We start from the raw sequence: 20,943 nt of genomic DNA, 5'->3' as shown, positions 1-20,943 counted from the left end.
TACTTGTATATTACAGTTCAGGGCAGGTGGCTGCACATGTAATATTTCTGTAAAGGGTAATGGAGAAAATTCCATGACCCTAAACTAATTGCAATCTGATGATTGCATGTTGTGGTTGACTTGGGGACCTTAAAAAATAAATAAATAAATACATATATATATTATAATATTATATAAAAAATTAAATTCAAATCCCCGCACATTCTCCAAAATCAAAATACTTAATAAAAAAAATCAACATCATGGGCATTGCTTTGTGCAAAAATGCCCATACTATTGAAAAAAAAATAATAATAAAAAAATAAATAAAAAAAAAATAAAATATATATATATATATATATATATATATATATATATATATATATAAACGTGTCCCATAGGGTGAATGGCGTAATGGAAAAAAGAAATACAAATGGCTGATTTGCCCTTTAGGGAATAAAAAAGTGGAATAAAAAGTTAAATAAAAATAAGAATTTAGGGAATAAAAATTGAATAAAAAGTGATAAAAAAAAGTCATACAAAAACTACAAATCATCCCTCAAAAAAATGAGCCCTCACACATCTCTGGAGACATAACTATAAAAAAAAAGTTATGCCGGTCAGAATATGAAAAGAAAATATTTTTTTCCAAATGTTTTTTTTTTCCATGTATTAAAAACGCAAGAATTTTTTTTGTGGCATCGCCATAATCATACTGACCTGGAGAACGAAGAAAAAAAAAGTCTGTTTTACCGCATAGTGAATGTTGTAAAAACCAAACCTGCAAAACTATGGCGGAATTGCATATATTTTTTAAAATTGTACATTGTATGCAATATTAAATGGTGGAATTAACAAAAATGTGCCCGTTTTTCTTTGCAAAATAGCTCAAGCTCAGTCAGAGCATTTTTTAAGTCTTTCCACAGATTCTCAATGGGATTTAGGTCTGGACCATTCTAACACATAGATCTAAACCATTTCATTGAAGCGCTGTCTGTTATGTTTAGGGTTGTTAGAAGGTGAACCTCTGCCCCAATCTTTTGTAACCTCTACCCAGTTTTCTTCCAGGATTGCACTGCATTTAGCTCCATCGATCTTCCCATTAACTCTGACCTGCTTCCTTGTCTCTGCTAAAGAAAAGTATCCCCACAGCACAGTGCTACCACCATGTGTGCTGTGTCCCCTACATGGCTTGAGGCAAACTGCAAATGGAACTTCTTATTGCTTGCTTTCAAAAATGGCTTTCTTCTCGCCACTCTTCCATAGGCCAGATTTGTGGAGTACATGACTAATCGTTGTCTTGTGGATAGATTCTCCTAAATGAGCTGTGGATATCTGCATGTCCTCCAGAGTGACTATGGACCCCTTGGCTGCTTCTCTTATTTGTGCTCTCCTTGCCTGAGCTGTCAATTTAGGTGGATGGCCATGTCTTGGTAGGTTTGCAGTTGTGCCACAATCCTTCCATTTTCGGACAATGGATTGAACAGTGCTCCGTGAGATGTTCAGCGCTTGGGATATTTTTTTCTATAATATGTTCTAAAAATCTGTTTATCCCTGACTTTTCTGCTGTGTTCCTTGGTTTTCATGATGCTGTTTGATCACTAATGTTCTTAAACAAACCTCTGAGGCCTTCATAGAACAGCTGTAGTTATACTGAGAATACACTACACCTAGGTGGACTCTTTACTAACTAGATGACTTCCGAGGGCAATTGGCCACACTGGATTTTATTTAGGGGTATCAGAGTACAGGGAGCTAAAAATAAATGTATGCTACGCTTTTCAGATTTTAAGTTATTAAAAATTTTAAAAAACCATGTATCATTTTGTTTTGACTTCACACATACTTGCTACTTTGGGTTGGTCTATCACATAAAATCCCAATAAAATAAATTAAAGTTTGTGGGTGTAACGTGATAAAATGTGGAAATGTGCGGTATGAATACATTTTCAAGGCACTATAGTTTGTAAGTCTGAAAAAAGACATAAGTCCATCCTGTTCACCATATTTTTCTTCAAAGTTGACCCAGTAGAAAGCAAAAAAGCCATGAAGTAGAAGTTAGTTTTCCAAATTACCGTATTTATCGGCGTATAACACGCACAGGCGTATAACACGCACCTTCATTTTAAGAGGGAAATTTCAGGAAAAAAATGTACATTCTGCACAACGCCAATCATAAGTAGTGAGGCATTTCCCAAACGTCAGCTTCACATACACACGCTACCTATGATTGATGATGTGCAGCGCTGGTCCAAGTACAAGTTCTCCTGCCTCAGAGAGCAAACTCTCGCGAGTCTGCAAACTCTCGCAGTGCAGAGCGTTACCGTGGTTACGCTCCGACGGCCACGAGAATTAGACGTGAGGAAGGCGCGGGTTGCCTGGGCTGAGCCGTTACTCACACTCCACACGCTGCTACTGATCCACTCGCTGCTGTGCGGTATGAACGGTACATTATATCGGCGGTGTATATGGTGTATACGGTACTTGTTAATACTGTAAAAACATGGCTTCTTAACATTATATCGGCGTATAACACGCATACATCATTTGCCCCCTATTTTCAGGGGGAAAAAGTGCGTGTTATACGCCGATAAATACGGTATTTATAAATTATAAATTCTTTCCAGATGCTTATCAGGCAACTGCCTGGATCAACAACCAAGTGATTGGGGTGGGGGCAAAACACATGACTCATGGCTTGTTCCCTCAATCTTTCTGGCTTTAGCTACTATAACATAAACCCCTTCACATAACTTCACCTACCCATAAAATTGAGGTATCCTTCTCCTCCAAGAGCGTGCGTTATCAGTCGGATCATTTTATGAAGCTGAATTCCACGGTCAATAACAGGAGTTAACGGAGACATAACGCTCATGTTTGAGTACATCTCAGCATCCATTAACCAGAAAGCCAATGTCTTATCTCCAACTAGTGCCTAGAAAGTCAAATAAGAAATGAATACGGTATTTGCATATAATTCAACGTAATGTTTACTACCAATGAAAGGTCTATGCGTATTGAAAAAAGATCTCCTTACGTGGTGTGTTGCATCTTATGTGTCATATATAAGAAAATAATTTATATTAAAACTGGACAACTCATGTCTGTATACTTTCCTAGGAATGTAAACTACTGTAAAGTCCTTTACCGTGATTAAGGACTGAAGCAAGGAGCAGCTATGATTTTGGCGGAAAGGACTCCACTATGTATAACAATAGAAAATTTCTGTGACTGACAACCAGTTCCATACATCTCAAGGGAGCTTGCAGAAATCATGGTGCTTGCTGCCAAAAGATCCCCTTTCAGATGAAAGTTTCTGCAACAAAATCTGACATGTGTGAAGGCACTCTAATACTTAAAGGGGTTATCCAACCCCTGAAATGCACCCCCATATGCCCGAGCCATGGGGGCTTCAGAAGTGATGTGGGTGCCAGGGAGCCAGGTAAGTACATTGTGTGTGGCATATGGGGGGACATTTCAGGGGTCTGATAATGCCCCTAAGATTTCTCCAGAAAAAGCTGCCCACAGCTTCCAATGGTGATAATAACTGGGAGTTTCTGAAGCTGGGCCTGTTGTTTCCCCATTGGGGAATTGTCTGAACTTCATAAAACATTTTACTGGACCTACTTATATTTTGAAAGACTTTTCTCCAGTCACTTCTAACAAAAAAAAAATGTGAACATTTTGTAAGCTGCTTCCTAGAATTCTTTTATGACAGCTGAAAAATTAATTTTTCTTTATTGTACCTTATAGCAAGTAATCTCTTCCAAAACGTTAATATCTGCCGTATAAAAAGTCAATGAGGCAAGAAATAGCATGAACAGATCAGTGGACTGGGAGATTGCATCTGCCACATATGCCAGACTTTGCACCATACTCTTGGCAATGGTGGGAGTCTATGAGCTGGGACCACAGAATCTCCATATGAATGGGCCTTGCTCAAAATATTGAAATAAAGGACACAAGCATGGTGTATTAGCCCTACTCCCCCATCAAGGTGCTGGGTGCTCTCCAAAACAATTCCAGTGATCCTGCCCCTCTAGGCCAGGCTCTGTGCATTATCACTAGATTATCACAGAATCTGGCTTCCATTCAGCGAGTTTAACAGCATGCACCCACTCCAATTGGTAAGCACGATTATTCTTATAGAGAGAGAGGGGTGCCAGGCTGTGTTTCTGGTGAAATGTGTAGGAGTGAAGACATTAAAGCATGTAGGGTATTTTAGTTAGGGTAGGGACTAGGTTCTGTGACCGGATCTAGGGGTCACCTTTTTCAGGCAGTTCACTCCGCCATCCTCTTGTTTCATGACATAGGCTGGGGCTGCACGGCGATCTTGGCTGCGACACAACTATAGATCATTGTGCAGCAGTTCAGCCACTGCTGGGGCTGTAGTGCAACTAGCTGCAACCCCAGAATCACAATTCTAGGGTCGTGGTAAATTGCAAGCTGCGATGTGACCCTATTCAGTTCAATGGCTGCATTGCTACAGAGCATTTTTAGTCATGTGAAGGGTGTCATGGCCAAGATCACCATGTAGACTCAACACCTCCCAAACTAGAGTAAGCAGTGAATAGTGTAAGTGGTGCAGAGTCTGATTATGTAATTTTTGTCTTCATACTCTCTTGTATTCCTATGCTGTACTCTGATGAACGAGCGGTAAAATACATTTAGAGGACGCCTCCTTGAGTCCTCTCCATTATATGTGTGAGCACAGGAGTAATCAATGCATTGTCCTGCTTGTTCATCTGAGAACTTGGGGGCTGCTTTAGCTGCTCATATCATCAGGAGGTTTTAGAAATCGGGTCGGGAGTGAAAGCATTGAAACCTGTTTTTACTTTTGACATTCAGCTGCATTCACTGCAAGCCTGATTTCTAGCAGCTATATATTTCGATGTAGTGGAGATAATGCTGTGATTCTGGTCTTATTTGAAAGTTTGGAATGCCAGTTTTCAAACAAGACCTATATCTGTAGCTGCTATCAATTCTGTGTTAGGAGGGGTTAAAGCAGCCCTCCACTCTTCAGTCTGGAGGAGGGGAATGGAGAGATGACAGCCTACAGGAGGGAAAAAAAAACATAAAAAAATAAATAAATTTGACATCATATTTGTACTGAATAAAGTTATCATGTTATTTAGAACAACGCCGAGAATAAATTCCACAAAATAATATTAAAATTGCAGTTTCTCTTTTCTATCCTCCTAAAAATAATAAAAGTTATTTAATACGCTATATGTACCCCAAAATAGTTCCTAAAAAAACTACAACTAATCTCACAAAATCAAGAACATTTTTTAGATGAAAAAATTTAATAGTTATGGCTGATGAAACACAGAGGGGGAAAATGTTACTGGCCCTTAAAGGTGTTCTGCAGCCAGCACATATTGATGACCTATCCTCAGAATAGGCCATTAATATCTGATCGGTGGAGGTCCGACTGCCAGTGCCGATTAGCGGTTTAAAGAGGAGGTGGCACTCGTGTGAGCTCTATGACCTATGGATTAGACCATGCATCTTGGAAGTACTGGCGATGCAGTGTGATCAAAAGTGCTCGTTTCATTCACCTGAATGGAACAAGCACTTGTAATTACACTGCGCTACCACTGAAAGTGAAACAATGTGCAGTGTAGTCTTGAAGAGGAAGCAGTACTTGTATGACCATCCCGTCCCCTTCAAACATCTGATCGACTGGGGTGCCAGGAGTCGGATTCCCCGCCAATCTGATATTAATGACCTATTCAGAGTATAGGTTATCAATATGTCCTGGCTGCACAACCCCTTGAAGGCTAAAATTAGTTATGTTACTAAGGAGTTAAAAAATAAATTGTGTCCCCTGAGTTGTGTGACAACAATATTTACTTCAGACATATATTAAAAATGAACAAAACAATTTTAATTATAATTTTTTTATGTGACTGTTAGGAGGTTAAAATACATTGCAATGAGCCAGGATAGGTCGTTATAGGGTTATTACTGCCAGAGACCCCAACTCTCCAGGAATCATACGTTTAGTCCTGTTTGCCCGGATCCAAAGCCCCAGCATCACCTTTAATATTTCTTTTGTTAACTGTACAGTCGTGGCCAAAAGTTTTAAGAATGACACAAATATTAGTTTTCACAAAGTTTGCTGCTAAACTGCTTTTAGATCTTTGTTTCTGTGATGTAGTGAAATATAATTACACGCACTTCATACGTTTCAAAGGCTTTTATCGACAATTATATGACATTTATGCAAAGAGTCAGTATTTGCAGTGTTGGCCCTTCTGCAATTCCACTGGGCATGCTCTCAATCAACTTCTGGGCCAATTCCTGACTGATAGCAACCCAGTCTTTCATAATCACTTCTTGGAGTTTGTCAGAATTAGTGGGTTTTTGTTTGTCCAGCCGCCTCTTGAGGATTGACCACAAGTTCTCAATGGGATTAAGATCTGGGGAGTTTCCAGGCCATGGACCCAAAATGTCAATGTTTCGGCCCCCGAGCCACTTAGTTATCACTTTTGCCTTATGGCACGGTGCTCCATCGTGCTGGAAAATGCATTGTTCTTCACCAAACTGTTGTTGGATTGTTGGAAGAAGTTGCTGTTGGAGGGTGTTTTGGTACCATTCTTTATTCATGGCTGTGTTTTTGGGCAAAATTGTGAGTGAGCCCACTCCCTTGGATGAGAAGCAACCCTACACATGAATGGTCTCAGGATGCTTTACTGTTGGCATGACACAGGACTGATGGTAGCGCTCACCTTTTCTTCTCCGGACAAGCCTTTTTCCTGATCCCCCAAACAATCGGAAAGAGGCTTCATCTGAGAATATGACTTTGCCCCAGTCCTCAGCAGTGCATTCACCATATTTTCTGCAGAAGATCAATCTGTCCCTGATGTTTTCTTTGGAGAGAAGTGCCTTCTTTGCTGCCCTTCTTGACACCAGGACATCTTCCAAAAGTCTTCGCCTCACTGTGCGTGCAGATGCACTCACACCTGCCTGCTGCCATTCCTGAGCAAGCTCTGCACTGGTGGCACTCCGATTCCGCAGCTGAATCCTCTTTAGGAGACGATCCTGGCGCTTGCTGGACTTTCTTGGACGCCCTGAAGCCTTCTTAACAAGAATTGAACCTCTTTCCTTGAAGTTCTTGATGATCCTTTAAATTGTTGATTGAGGTGCAATCTTAGTAGCCACAATATCCTTGCCTGTGAAGCCATTTTAATGCAACACTATGATGGCTGCACCCGTTTCTTGACCTGTTAAAAGGAGGGTGATGCTTGAAATCAATCAGCCTGAAATAATGATCTCCAGCTAGGGTTGGGCGATATACCGGTATCACGATATACCGCGGTATTAAAAAAACGGCGATATGGCGATATCGCCGTTTCCTAAATACCGCAGTATTTTGTGACGTCATAGAAGCGGTCATGTGCGCTGACCGCTTCTAAATCTGCGCCCGCGGCCGCCCGCCCCAGCATGAACCGTACAGCACATTTACAATTCAGCCAGCGTGAGGGAGGGAAGGAATTCTGTGACTCGCATTCCCGGCACCTGACCTCTGAGAGGACGCTGTGATCCGCGCAATTAACCCCTCAGGTGATCACAGCGTCCTCTCAGAGGTCGGGTGCCGGGAATGTTCTTAAGTCCCTGCATTGGTGGCAGTGGGCAGTTCTGATCGGAGTCCCAGCAGTGTAATGCTGGGGCTCCGATCGGTTACCATGGCAGCCAGGAAGCTACTGAAGCCCTAGCTGCCATGGTATGTTAGTGAGCAGCATTATACTCACGTGCGCCGTGGCCACCGGACGCTCCTTCTACTCATAGGTCTGTGCGGTGCATTGCTAATGGTATAAGCATTAGCAATGCGCCGCACAGACAGAAGAAGGAGCGCCCAGCGGCCACGACGCACGTGAGTATAATGCTGCTCACCATCATACCATGGCAGCCAGGGCTTCAGTAGCTTCCTGGCTGCCATGGTAACCGATCGGAGCCCCAGCATTACACTGCTGGGACTCCGATCAGAACTGCCCACTGCCACCAATGATGGGGGACGACCCTGTGGCCTCCAATGATTAATACTGGGGAGGGAGGAGCCCATTGGCACCAATGATGGGGGGACGACCCTGTGGCCTCCAATGATTAATACTGGGGAGGGAGGGGGGCCCCACTGCCACCAATGATGGGAGGGGGAGGGGGACCCTGTGGCCACTGCCACCAATGATTAATACAATTAACGTCTCCTTGTGGCTGCCTAGCTGCCCCCATACAGTATAACGTCTCCTTGTGGCTGCCCCCATACAGTGTAACGTATCCTTGTGGCTGCCCCCATACAGTATAACGTATCCTTGTGGCTGCCCCCATACAGTATAACGTCTCCTTGTGGCTGCCCCCATACAGTATAACGTCTCCTTGTGGCTGCCCCCATACAGTATAACGTCTCCTTGTGGCTGCCCCCATACAGTATAACGTCTCCTTGTGGCTGCCCGGCTGCCCCCATACAGTATAACGTCTCCTTGTGGCTGCCCCCATACAGTATAACGTCTCCTTGTGGCTGCCCGGCTGCCCCCATACAGTGTAACGTCTCCTTGTGGCTGCCCCCATACAGTATAATGCCGCCTTGTGGCTGCCCCCATACAGTATAACGCCTCCTTGTGGCTGCCCGGCTGCCCCCATACAGTATAACGCCTCCTTGTGGCTGCCCCCATACAGTATAACGCCTCCTTGTGGCTGCCCCCATACAATATAACGTCTCCTTGTGGCTGCGCCCATACAATATAACGTCTCCTTGTGGCTGCCCCCATACAGTATAATGTCTCCTTGTGGCTGCCCGGCTGCCCCCATACAGTGTAACGTCTCCTTGTGGCGGCCCCCATACAGTATATGGCCCCAAGTGTTTTTTTCTTTTAAATGGGCATTTATCGCGATATATATCGTTATCGCGATAAATTTCTTAATATCGTTATTGTGGGAATATTTTTGATATCGTCCAACCCTATCTCCAGCCTTGTGCTCGTCAACATTCACACTAACAAGACGATTACTGAAATGATCTCAGCAGGTCCTTTAATGACAGCAATGAAATGCAGTGGAAAGGTTTTTTGGGGATTAAGTTAATTTTCATGGCAAAGAAGGACTATGCAATTCATCTGATCACTCTTCATAACATTCTGGAGTATATGCAAATTGCTATTATAAAAACTTAAGCAGCAACTTTTCCAATTTCCAATATTTATGTAATTCTTAAAACTTTTGGCCACGACTGTATATCCAGTTAAAGATATATTTTAACTCAGTATCTAACCGTATAAGGATAATTGTGGATTATTTCATAGTTGAGTGGATGATAACCTGTATAGATAGATAATAGAGTCTTATCTATCACTAGTACTGTGAGTAATCTAATCATCTATGGAAACAATCAACGTGTCAAGAAAAAATGTAATCTAGTCCACCTGGATCGTCACATTAGAGAAGTTTTGCTTTGCTTTGAATTCCACTCGGCCGGTATGTCGGCTCATCCCTCGTTAAATATGCATAGGGTGTAGCAATAAACAAACTTTTAGACAGTGTTCTGTCATTAATTGTTCACTCAGTAGGGGAGGAAAGTACGAAGCTTAAATGGCTCATTATGCAGTTTGATAATTATAAAAGTTTTCCTTATACACCGTGCACATTGTCATTGCCTGAAAGCCACAGGTTCTTGTAATTAGCACAGCACCAAATATTAGCTGGCAGATAGAATGGGAAGAATGTACAGTATTAATATCTGGACGATAGCCAGCAACTTCCAGACTGGGGAGAAACTGAATTTAATTCAGGAGCTTTATTCAAGGACCTAGATGCAGCTGGAGTGCCAGGTTAAAATGGATATGACTTGGAACTTAAGATGCACAACTACTTTAGAATTACCTATCCCATGTGAGCAATTAGATCGCCAAGGACATCACAGAAATTTGTAAGTATGCTTTAAAATGCTTTCTGCGCAAATATTACTGTATTTTACATCATTTCTAAATAAGAAATGCAGGACAGAAAGGAATCAATTATTTAAATGCAAAAGCAATGCCCTTTGAGTTCATCGGTAACGAGAGAAAACCTGCAATAGCTGAAGTCTGTCGGAGCATTTAAACTAGGGAGACATTTAAAGGGGTATTCCAGTTGTTAAAAGTTATCCTCTATCCACAGGATAGGGGATGACTATTAGGTCGTGGGGGCCCTAACACTAGGATCCCCCACTAATCACGAGAATGTGAAACCTGTATCCTTTGGAGCATTCTGAAATAAATGCACATTGGCACTCAATTCATCTCTATGGGATTTCCGGAAATAGCCGTACTCAGCTGTCTCCAGAACTCTCCTACACATGAATGGAGTGGCAGGTTGCATGCCCTGCACTCTGCTCCATTGATTTTGAGGGGCTCTGGGGGCACCCGTTTTAGTGATCAGTGGGGGTCCCAGCAGTAGGATCCCTACCGATTAATAGCTAACCATTATTATGGATAGGGGATAACTTAAAGGGGTTGTTCGGGTTCAAGGCTGAACCCAGATACAAGCTAGTCTTTTACCACATATGAGCATCAGAGCATTTCCTTCACAGACTACATCAAGTAGTCTGCATCACAGACTAAATCAACTTCTGTGTGGACAACACTGTGCCAGTCATGAAGGTACTGTGTTTTTCTAATAATAAGCCTTGTATTAACCCAGAAATAAAGCCTTAAATCTGGAAACAAGGAGGAGCTTAAAATTGTGCAGAAGGAGCTGAGAAGGAAAGGGGAAAACCATCAATAGGAAGAAGATGGAGAACCAGCTGCAGCAGAATAACACAAGCAAGGTCTGAAAAAGCCTGGAAACCATCTCAGGTCACAAACCGGGTCAAATCCAGACTGCAGGTGATTTCTGGTGGGTTAATGAGTTGAACCCATGCTGCTACAAACACCCCCCCATTTTATTCCCCCACCACTACTATAACTGCCTGTTCACCTCTCAGCAACCTACCACCACTCCCCCCCCCCCCCCCCACACACACCAGAGGACTCCATCGTTCAGCCCCCCTCCCCACCCCGTCCTTCACAACACTCCAGATGAGGAAGGAACTACAGAAAATCAAGGTGCGCAAAGCTGCAGAACCAGACGGCATTAGCCCCAGGCTCCTTAAGTTCTGCTCAGACCAACTGTGTGGCATTATGGGTCACATGTTTAACATGAGCCTGAGGCTGGGGAAGGTATAACAGCAGTGGAAAACCTCCTGTGTGGTAACAGAGCCAAAGACCTCTCACGCTAAAGACCTCAGCAGCTACAGGCCGGTAGCACTGACCTCACACTTGATGAAGATCCTCAAGAGGCTAGTTCTCAACCATCTTTGCCCCCTGGTGAGGTCCTAATTGGATCCACTGAAGTTTGTCTACCAGCCTGGCATCGGGGTGGATGATACCATCATCTACCTACTTCACCGAGCTCTAACTCACCTGGAGAGGCCTGGAAGCACTGTGAGGATCATGTTTTTTTATTTCTCCAGTGCTTTTAACACCATCCAACCTGGACTTCTGAGGGACAAGCTGGAGATGGCAGGAGTGGACTACCACATGTCACATTGGATAGAAACATAGACTATGTCGGCAGATAAGAACCATTTAGCCCATCTAGTCTGCCCAATATACTGAATACTATGAATAGCCCCTGGCCATATCTTATATGAAGGATGGCCTTATGCCTATCCCATGCATGCTTAAACTCCTTTACTGTATTTGCAGCTACCACTTCTGCAGGAGGGCTATTCCATGCATCCACTACTCTCTCAGTAAAGTAATACTTCCTGATAATACTTATAAACCTTTGCCCCTCTAATTTAAAACTATGTCCTCTTGTAGCAGTTGACAAACTCAAAGAACGCTCACAGTTTGTTAAATCTCAGGGTTGTGTCTCTGACAAGCTGTTCTGCAGTATGGGGGCACCACAGGGAACTGTGCTGGCACCGTTCCTCTTTACTCCCCCCTACACTGCAGACTTCTCCATCAACTCCCCAGGCTGCTACCTACAGAAGTTCTCTGATGACTCTGCCATAGTCAGCCTTATCACAGGTGAGGACGACTCAGAGTACAGACAGGGGACACAGGATTTTGCGGACTGGTGTCAGCGGAACCAGCTCCAGATCAACGCGGCCAAAACCAAGGAGCTGGCGGTGGATTTCCGCAGACACAGGCCCTCTGCTTTGGTTTCGGTGAACATACAGGGAACGGACATTGGGGTGGTGGATTCTTATAAGTACCTAGGTGTTCACCTGAACAACAAACTGGACTGGAGCCATAACACTGATGCTCTTTTCAAAATCTGTTGAGGAGACTGACTCAGTGGTGGCATCAGCCATATTCTATGGTGTGGTTTGTTAGGGGGAGTATCTTATCTATGGCGGAGAGACAGAGATTAGATAAGCTCATTAAGAAGGCCAGCTCTGTCCTAGGTTGTCCCCTTAAAGGGTTTCTGTCATTAGAAAAATAGTTATGCAATGTGCTAATGTCAGCAGAACATAACTGTATGACTTATATCTCCCTGTCTGCCTCCGTTAGTGCTAAATAATGACTTTATAATATGCAAATGAGCCTCTAGGTGCTAGCGGGGAGTTGTTGTAGCACCTAGAGGCTCCGCCCTCTCACCGTTTGGCACGCCCTTGTAAAGGTGATTGATATCCTCGGTCTCCTCCGCGCCCCGCAAATCCCGCGTCTGCGCCGTCCATTTAGTATTAGGGGCAGGTGAGTGAAAGATGGCAGCAGGCGAGCGTCCTTCACCTGCGCCTAATACTAAAATGGACGGTGCAGGAGCGGGATTTGCGGGGCACGGAGGAGACCGATGATGTCAATGACTGCTGCATCCTAGGTGGAGGAAGGAACGTTATCGTAGGTCCTTCCACCCAGCAGCGGTTAGAATTTATACCCACCACTGTTCCCAAAAACCCAGTAGTGAATTTTTTAATTAAATTCTGAGTTATTCTTTTCTTGTATTTTTACTATTTTGAATGTGATAGCTGCTGTTATGCCAAAATTTCCCCACTGAGGGACAATAAAGGGATTTTCTTCTTCTTCTTGCTCCCCTTTGCCTGTTTGTTTACTGCTGGTGACGTAGTAGGCTTCTCCTCACTATGCTAGGTGGAGACTTGAAGACATGAATGTCTAATCATGCTAAAATGGTTGTCAAAGTTCTATAAATATTATATTTCTCAATACCCAGTAATCTAATTTTGGTGTGACGGTATGACACATCATAAGCCACCCCTACTGCCCAGCCACCCTCCGGCGGTATGTTTCTAGAATGCAAGATAATGGTGACGTGTCCACAAGAGACATGTCAAAGCTGAAACCGGTGGTTGGCTTCAGTGGAGCAGGTGACCATGCCCATGCCGGGGAGGAAGTAAGCAAGGCACAGACCGGAAGATGGACATGCAGGAACCAGTGTGCGGGACTCCAGTAATGGGTAGCAGGTAAGTATGACTCTTTCAAAAGCGAAGACGAACTGTGAGGATCGTCTGACACCCGGCACCCCCACAGATCAGCTGTTTGAAGAGAATGCAGGGCTCCTGTGAGTGCTGCATTCCTTTCACTGTGTACCTGCTCGCCATCTTGAATGGAATGGAGTGGAAAGGAGTGGAACTACAACTGCTCCTTTGCATTTAAGTCAACGAGACAGCTGAGATGTAAAATGAGCATGCATACAGTGAAGAGAACGCAGAGCTCGCAGGAGCCCTGCATCTTTTCAAACAGCTGACCAGCAGGGGTGTTGAGTCGGCCCTGCGCTGATCTGACACTGATGACCTATCTTCAGGATAGGTCATTAATATAGGAAACTGGACAAGCCCTTTAAGTCTTCATGATGAGTTAAGTATTCAAGTAAATCTTTTCATCAGAGGATTTGGTATTCTGCCAAATATGAGGAAGACAAATAACGTATTGTTTAAACTTACAGCCTGAAATTAATATTCACAATCTCTGGTGGTTCTAAAATTGGTCACTGGGTTCGTCAGTTTTATATTTAATCCCTACAAGAACGTTACACTGAACCCTTGCCTAATGTTAATTTCCTTATTCTTTGTTACTGATTTATTAAAAGCAATTAGTGTTTGTATCAGCGTTCGGGGCTCCGCTTGTGAGTTCCGTTTGAAGGCTCTCACAAGCGGCCCCGAACGGATCCGTCCAGCCCTAATGCATTCTGAGTGGATGCGGATCCTCTCAGAATGCATCAGTATGGCTCCGTCTGTCCTCCGCTCCGCTCAGCAGGCGGACACCCGAACGCCGCTTGCAGCGTTCGGGTGTCCGCCTGGCCGTGCAGAGGCAAACGGATCCGTCCAGACTTACAATGTAAGTCAATGGGGACGGATCAGTTTGAAGTTGACAATATGGTGCAATTTGCAAACGGATCTGTCCCCCATTGACTTTGAATGTAAAGTCAAAACGGATCAGTTTGCATTATTATGAACAAACAAACAAAAAAAAAAAACATTTTTTTTTTGTTCATGGTAATGCAAACGGATCCGTTCTGAACGGATCTAAGCGTTTGCATTATAGGTGCGGATCCGTCTGTGCAGATACCAGACGGATCCGCACCTAAACGCAAGTGTGAAAGTAGCCTTACAGGCAACATTTTTTTTGCAGTATAAATTCTATGATGGTTATTCTGCATTATGAGCTTTCAAAGATTACGGAACAGCCACATATGCCAGCCATGGATACATTAGAATTGATGGGGTATTCCCCCAAATGTACTACTTTCTTAGCAGTCATGCACACAACCATATTTTTTGTCAGCGCGCTATCCATTTTTAAATTGGATAGTATGCTTACCCATGCAAGTCAATAGAGCCATACACACATCTGTTTTTATCATCAACCGGTGTGCAGTTTCCACAAAAGTGACTGTAGGTCCTGTTCTTGTCTGGTTTGGTGGATGAGAATAGCTTTTTCTCTAGTCTTCAATTGCCAGTGTTCTCTCTCACTTTGCATGGAAATTGCACATACGCGTTATTCCGTCCTCACTGCACAGCGTGATTATGTGCAGTAAGGACATCTGAGTCTCCATGTTGTGTAGGTCTATCTACTGCATTGACTGTGCTTCACTTGGCCGAGCATGCACAGAGGAATAACCACTGGAAGCACCAAATAATGAAGGGGACTGGGAGATACCTGCAGGAGGAGATGCCAGAACTATAGCTTCCAGGTGGCCCATAGGCTGAGCTGCACAACAGCTCTGTAAAGAAAGCTTTGTGAATGGAAGACAAGGATGAAAACACAAGAGAATGAGGTCACTAGGCTTTTGGGCAAAAACAATAAGCTGTGACAGAACCCCTTTTAGGGTGGTGATCCCACACAGATTTTTGTGGAAGCTCTTCAGCCAAAGCCAGAAGTCATTTGGAAGGGAATTAGAAATATAAGAAGGAAGGACTTCTACTTCTCCTTCCTGCTGAATTCCCCCCTTCTAGCTTTGGAGCATCTCTTCCTCTAGAGAACCTGACATACCCGTGCATGTAATGTTGTACTGTGCGATTTATTCTTTAGGGGGTGCTGCAGGAAAAAGAAACACTTGCTGTTGGGATCACCTAAAGATTACAGCCGAGGGTCTTGACACAAGGCTACAGGTAGTCTGTTCTCTATGACATGTTTTCATTAAAATGGTTATGCCGTGACCAATGTAAAAAACGGAAATCAGACAATATATAGTAGATGGTAATCTCTTTGTAAGAAGGCTAGACCCAGACACCAGACCTGTACCCCACACAGATCTAGAGATCTCCCAAATACTGCTGCAGCTCTCTCCTTGTAATTCTTACAGCTTCTTAAAAGAAGAAAAACTACCACAAGAGGACACAGTTTTAAATTAGAGGGGCAAAGGTTTAAAAGTAATATAAGGAAGTATTACTTTACTGAGAGAGTAGTGGATGCATGGAATAGCCTTCCTGCAGAAGTGGTAGCTGCAAATACAGTGAAGGAGTTTAAGCATGCATGGGATAGGCATAAGGCCATCCTTCATATAAGATAGGGCCGGGGCTATTCATAGGATTCAGATATATTGGGCAGACTAGATGGGCCAAATGGTTCTTATCTGCCGACACATTCTATGTTTCTATGTTTCTATGTTTCTAACAGAATATAGGGCTGGTGGCAGTTGAAGGATGGAACTGAGCACGTGTGTCCACCTCAGTGAGGTCAATGAGTTGGATGGACAAATAAGGAAAAGAAGAAACAGCAGGGGGCGATAGAGATATTTTTTGTTGAATAACTCACGGGCTGTACTAAATTTTGAATTACATTCGGTTACCAATGAATTCAGATCCAGGCGCTGGTTTGAAAAATGTAAACTATTTTTCATGGCACAACCCCTTTAAATCAAGAGCAGATCATGCTAAAGTACAATAAAAGCAGGAAAAGGCTGCGAGAAATGATTCAACCAACCTTCAATTGAATGCAACCTTTACTGCTTGGTAATGTCTGAATAAAAATGCTATGTCATTTTGTATCTAGTTTTTATAACATCTGTATGGCAAGGTGACTACATTCAATTACAGATACATTACCTGGTCATGGCTTTCAGCATACGCAATGCACTTTTCGTTATATCTTCTGTTCGTCAGTGTATGAACTATATTCCCTATATTCCATTCTTCGTCCTTGTACTCTTTCAGAATCTGCATTAAATATAAGGTGAACAGATGCTTTTTACAGTAGAAAGCACTCCTTCATATCAATGTTCTAAAACGCGTCAACTGTATAAGAGTTGACTGCTTGGGCCTGGGTAAAGAAATCACATGTTCACCCTAGAACAATGGATCCAAAAAATTGATCAGATCCATAGGTTCGAGGAACTATCTTCTTGGGAATCACGCACACACGTATTATTCCTCAAAAAATGGTCCCTGTGGTCTAAATTCAGATGGCCCAAATTTTAGCGTACTCTATTGATGCCTAAATAGACTGGAACTTCTATATCTAGCTTTCAGGCACCGCCATACAACACAACATACACCCCACCCGGGGGACCTCCCCACCTTACGTTGTAGACTCAAATACCGCTGCACCAGGTGTTTCCGTCACCCTCACGCTTCCAGTTCCACATGCGCCTCATCTATTTTATGTCTCTCGCTAGACTGCTAGTGATTGATTCGCGTGTTACCTATGCATTTGTGCAATATTTTTGTATCTGTTATGTACCTACTCCGTACTTAAAATCACTTTGGCGTGGCCTGCGAGCCTATACCTTGGTATCCTGTTACCTCCTGTTATACTTTGAAATTTATAATAAAAATATAAATAAAAAAGAAATCACATGTTCAATTACCTGAATCCACTTATCGGGCACAGCCATGGCTAGCCGGTAATCAAATCCTCCACCACCTTGTGTTACAGGGCAGCAGAGAGCTGGCATCCCAGAAACATCCTGTTACAGGGGAAAAGAGAACAAACTCATTTAACGTAATAAAATAAAAAATAGAATATAAAAGACAGAAGAGACAAGGAAAGTTTTTCCACCCCAAATATTATTCACCTACTTTGAGGTTTGCAAAAAAAAGTAATTTTTTTTTATTTCTCATTTTATACAAAACATTTTAGTTTTTTTTGCCAATAAAAATCTAGAAAATAAAAATAAAATAACAAAATATTCCTTTACTGCAGTTTCCCCAGTTGCATAATTTTACTACTAGACCTAATACAAATTGAATTTCTTCAAAACGGTTTCTAATTTATACATTTGGAGTGATATTCAGGACTGCATATACCACAAAGGTAAATCAGGATCTCACCTTAGTGTCCTACACATTTTAGGCAGTTTCTTCAAAAATACAACATATAGGTTAAGTAATTGAGTAGACCTTTACATGTGCGACCTTGCTAAGTTGTAAAAGGGTATGTACACCTTTGGGGGCATTTTTTTTTATTTTTATTATTATTGCATTGTACTCCTTTTGAGCTAAAATAATTTTTTGTAATTAGTCTGTATTACAAAATATGGAGCCCTTTTTTCTGTACAGGGCTGAGATGCTATAAAAGAGGGATCTGAATTCTCTCTGCTCTGTCAGCCAGCTAATCTGACCGGCTCCTTATCTCTGCTCTCTGACATTATAAACACTCCATTATAAACACTCATTATAGCTCCGTTCTCATCTTACTGATAAGAATGTGGCTTAAATAGGTGTTTATGACCTCTTAGTAAATTGCAAATATAGGTTATTAGAGGCTCTAAGCAAATGTCTGATTTACACCGCTAGACAGTTAACTAACTTTGTGATACAATGGCTCAATATTTTTGATAAAGACCAATTGAAAAAATGTTTTTAGCCCGAAATGAGTAAAATGAAATCATAAAAAAAGAAATTCCCTACGAAAACATACATAGCCTGTTGAAAATGTTTGATGCTGTATGTCATGATTGAAGGGGCAAAAGTCCTCCTGTGAACATTGTGAAGAAAAACAGATTGACGACAGCATCTCCAGAAACGTAATTTATTCAAAGTGGGTTCATATGACACATCTGCAAAGCTCGCAAATAAAGTGCTGCAAAGTTTCAGCTAACAAGTAGCCTTTGTCAAGCATACATACAGAGTAAATTACAAGAATATAAATACCATACACAATACCGCCCCTAAGGCTACTTTCACACTAGCGTTTGATCGGATCCGTTCTGAACGGATCCGATCATATTAATGCAGACGGAGGCTCCGTTCAGAACGGATCCGTCTGCATTAAATTGGCAAAAAAAAAGCTAAGTGTGACATTAGCCTGAGCGGATCCGTCCAGACTTTTACATTGAAAGTCAATGGGGGACGGATCCGCTTGAAGATTGAGCCATATTGTGGCATCTTCAAACGGATCCGTCCCCATTGACTTACATTGTAAGTCTGGACGGATCCGCACACCTCCGCACGGCCAGGCGGACACCCGAACGCTGCAAGCAGCGTTCAGGTGTCCGCCTGCTGAGCGGAGCGGAGGCTGAACACCGCCAGACTGATGCAGTCTGAGCGGATCCGCATCCATTCAGACTGCATCAGGGCTGGACGGAAGCGTTTGGGTCCGCTCGTGAGCCCCTTCAAACGGAGCTCATGAGCGGACAGCCGAACGCTAGTGTGAAAGTAGCCTAAGAGGCTTCAACCAATGGTGATCACATATTATAAAGACAAACATCCGTTCCTTAACATCCACCAATAAGGTGTATAATTCATGTGAATGTCCCCTCAATAACCCAATAAAAGAAGATTACCTAAGAGGAGGTGGTAGCATCCCGAATGCCCGCATCATGCATATCGCCATTAGCTTCCCTCTATTCCAAACGCACATTTCCAAAACTTCCTCTTCTCAGCGTAGCAATACCCAACAGTCACGTGTTCAGTCAGTCGTCATCTGACCAGCCGCATCATCAAAGGAGCGATCACCTGACTGGACACATGACCGCATCACCTAACTTCTCCGCCCACATGCCTGCAAAGTGTGTCTGACTCACCATGGGGACCGGGTCACGTGTTGTTCTCCACAATCATGTGGCCACAAAAAGAGTCTCTATTGCCATGGAAACTAACAAATATATCAACAAGGGATCTATACCGACATCATCGGTAGATCCACCTTGTATAATCAAATGTTACAATTAAAAGGGCATGTATCTGCAAGTATTTGGTGATATAAAAAAATAGCGCTATAAAAATCTGCGTTAAAAAAAAAAAATCTGTATGCATGGCTGGCCTTCCGACTGCTTCTCCCCCAATCTAAAAAGAGAAGAAAAATTACAAAACGGTTAAAAACAACCGCCCCGGAAGACCAATTGTCTCAGGGAGAAGGTCGGTATTTAGCACAATTGCTATATTCCTTGATTGCCTACTCCCTGTTCTTACATTAGGGATACAGATAATTTTTTGAGTTGAGGGATATCCAATTGCCTAGCAATTGGTTTCCCTATATACATCGATTGAGCATGACGGTGGTGACTTCGGTCTGTCGGTGTGGCATTGTCTGGCTCAGGGCTCTCTCCAGAAGGTGCATGGTTTGTTCTCCAACTTTTGGAGGTTGTCCTTACGAGGAATTATTTCCTCTTTGGGGACACCTTCTACCAGCAGAAGCACGGGACCGTGATGGGGGTCCAATGTGGCACCAACTTATGCTAACATCTATATGGCTGAAGTGGAGGACAGACTTGTGTACCAATCGTCTTTTATGGAGAGGGCCCCGTGCTGGTGGCGTTACATCAACTATGTATTTTTGATATGGAGTGGCACACAAGACGAATTGGAGATATTCCATCAACATTTTAATGAGGGTATACCGGGTTTACAATTCACTAAGACGGTATCGGAAAAAGAGTTTCAATTCTTGGACATAAGAATATATGTGGAGGATGATTGCATCAAGACTGATTTATATCAAAAACCAACAGACAGGAATAATTTATTGCAGTTTGATAGCAGTCACCCCCAATGTATGGTGGAATCTCTCCTGTGGAGTCAACTTCTTAGGGTAAGGAGAGTGGTTTTGGATGATGATTAGTTTGACAGTCGAGAGAAAGAAATGTGCGAGAAGTTTACAAACAGAGGAGAGCCACGTAGATTGCTACATAGATCTTTGGATAGGGCAAAAGTGGTAGATAGAGAAGACATTTTACAGACAAAAAGAAGAACAAGAAGAAAAATATAAATAGAATACCATTTGTGTCCACGTATAGTCAGCATAGTGGCAGAATAGAAATAATACTTAAGAATGGCATATTTTACAGAAAGGCTTACCCTCCATTACTGAATTTGGAGTTCCTCCATTGATGTCATTTAGGAGGAATAGCAAATCAGAGATAGACTCGTCAAGACTGACATTGGGAGTGTAGGAGGTGAGGGACAAACGTTTCAAGCTCCGCAAAAAAAAGGGCAATTTCCCATGTTTGGGATGCGGCAACTGTAGCAATATGATTAAAGGTGATACTTTTTCACACCCATACACTGGATTTGTATACAGTTAATGGATACTATACATGTAG

General features: G+C 42.8%; 1 protein-coding gene across 3 annotated transcripts in view; it reads right to left on the bottom strand.

Annotated features, from left to right (window-relative positions):
* GBE1 (1,4-alpha-glucan branching enzyme 1) overlaps positions 1-20,943 on the bottom strand; it is a 230,439-nt gene that overhangs the window by 60,986 nt on the left and 148,510 nt on the right. For all 3 annotated transcript variants that reach the window (XM_044294121.1, XM_044294112.1, XM_044294132.1), the window contains exons 11-13: positions 17,269-17,367; positions 16,508-16,618; positions 2,743-2,914 (exon numbers count right to left, since the gene is read on the bottom strand). In XM_044294121.1, coding sequence (XP_044150056.1) covers positions 2,743-2,914; positions 16,508-16,618; positions 17,269-17,367 — 382 coding nt within the window. The remainder of the gene's footprint in view (positions 1-2,742; positions 2,915-16,507; positions 16,619-17,268; positions 17,368-20,943) is intronic.

This window comes from Bufo gargarizans, chromosome 1, assembly GCF_014858855.1.
Source record: "Bufo gargarizans isolate SCDJY-AF-19 chromosome 1, ASM1485885v1, whole genome shotgun sequence".
Lineage (NCBI taxonomy): Eukaryota > Metazoa > Chordata > Amphibia > Anura > Bufonidae > Bufo > Bufo gargarizans.
The sequence above is the reverse complement of the archived record's forward strand: the minus strand, read 5'-3'. Positions and strand labels throughout refer to the sequence as shown.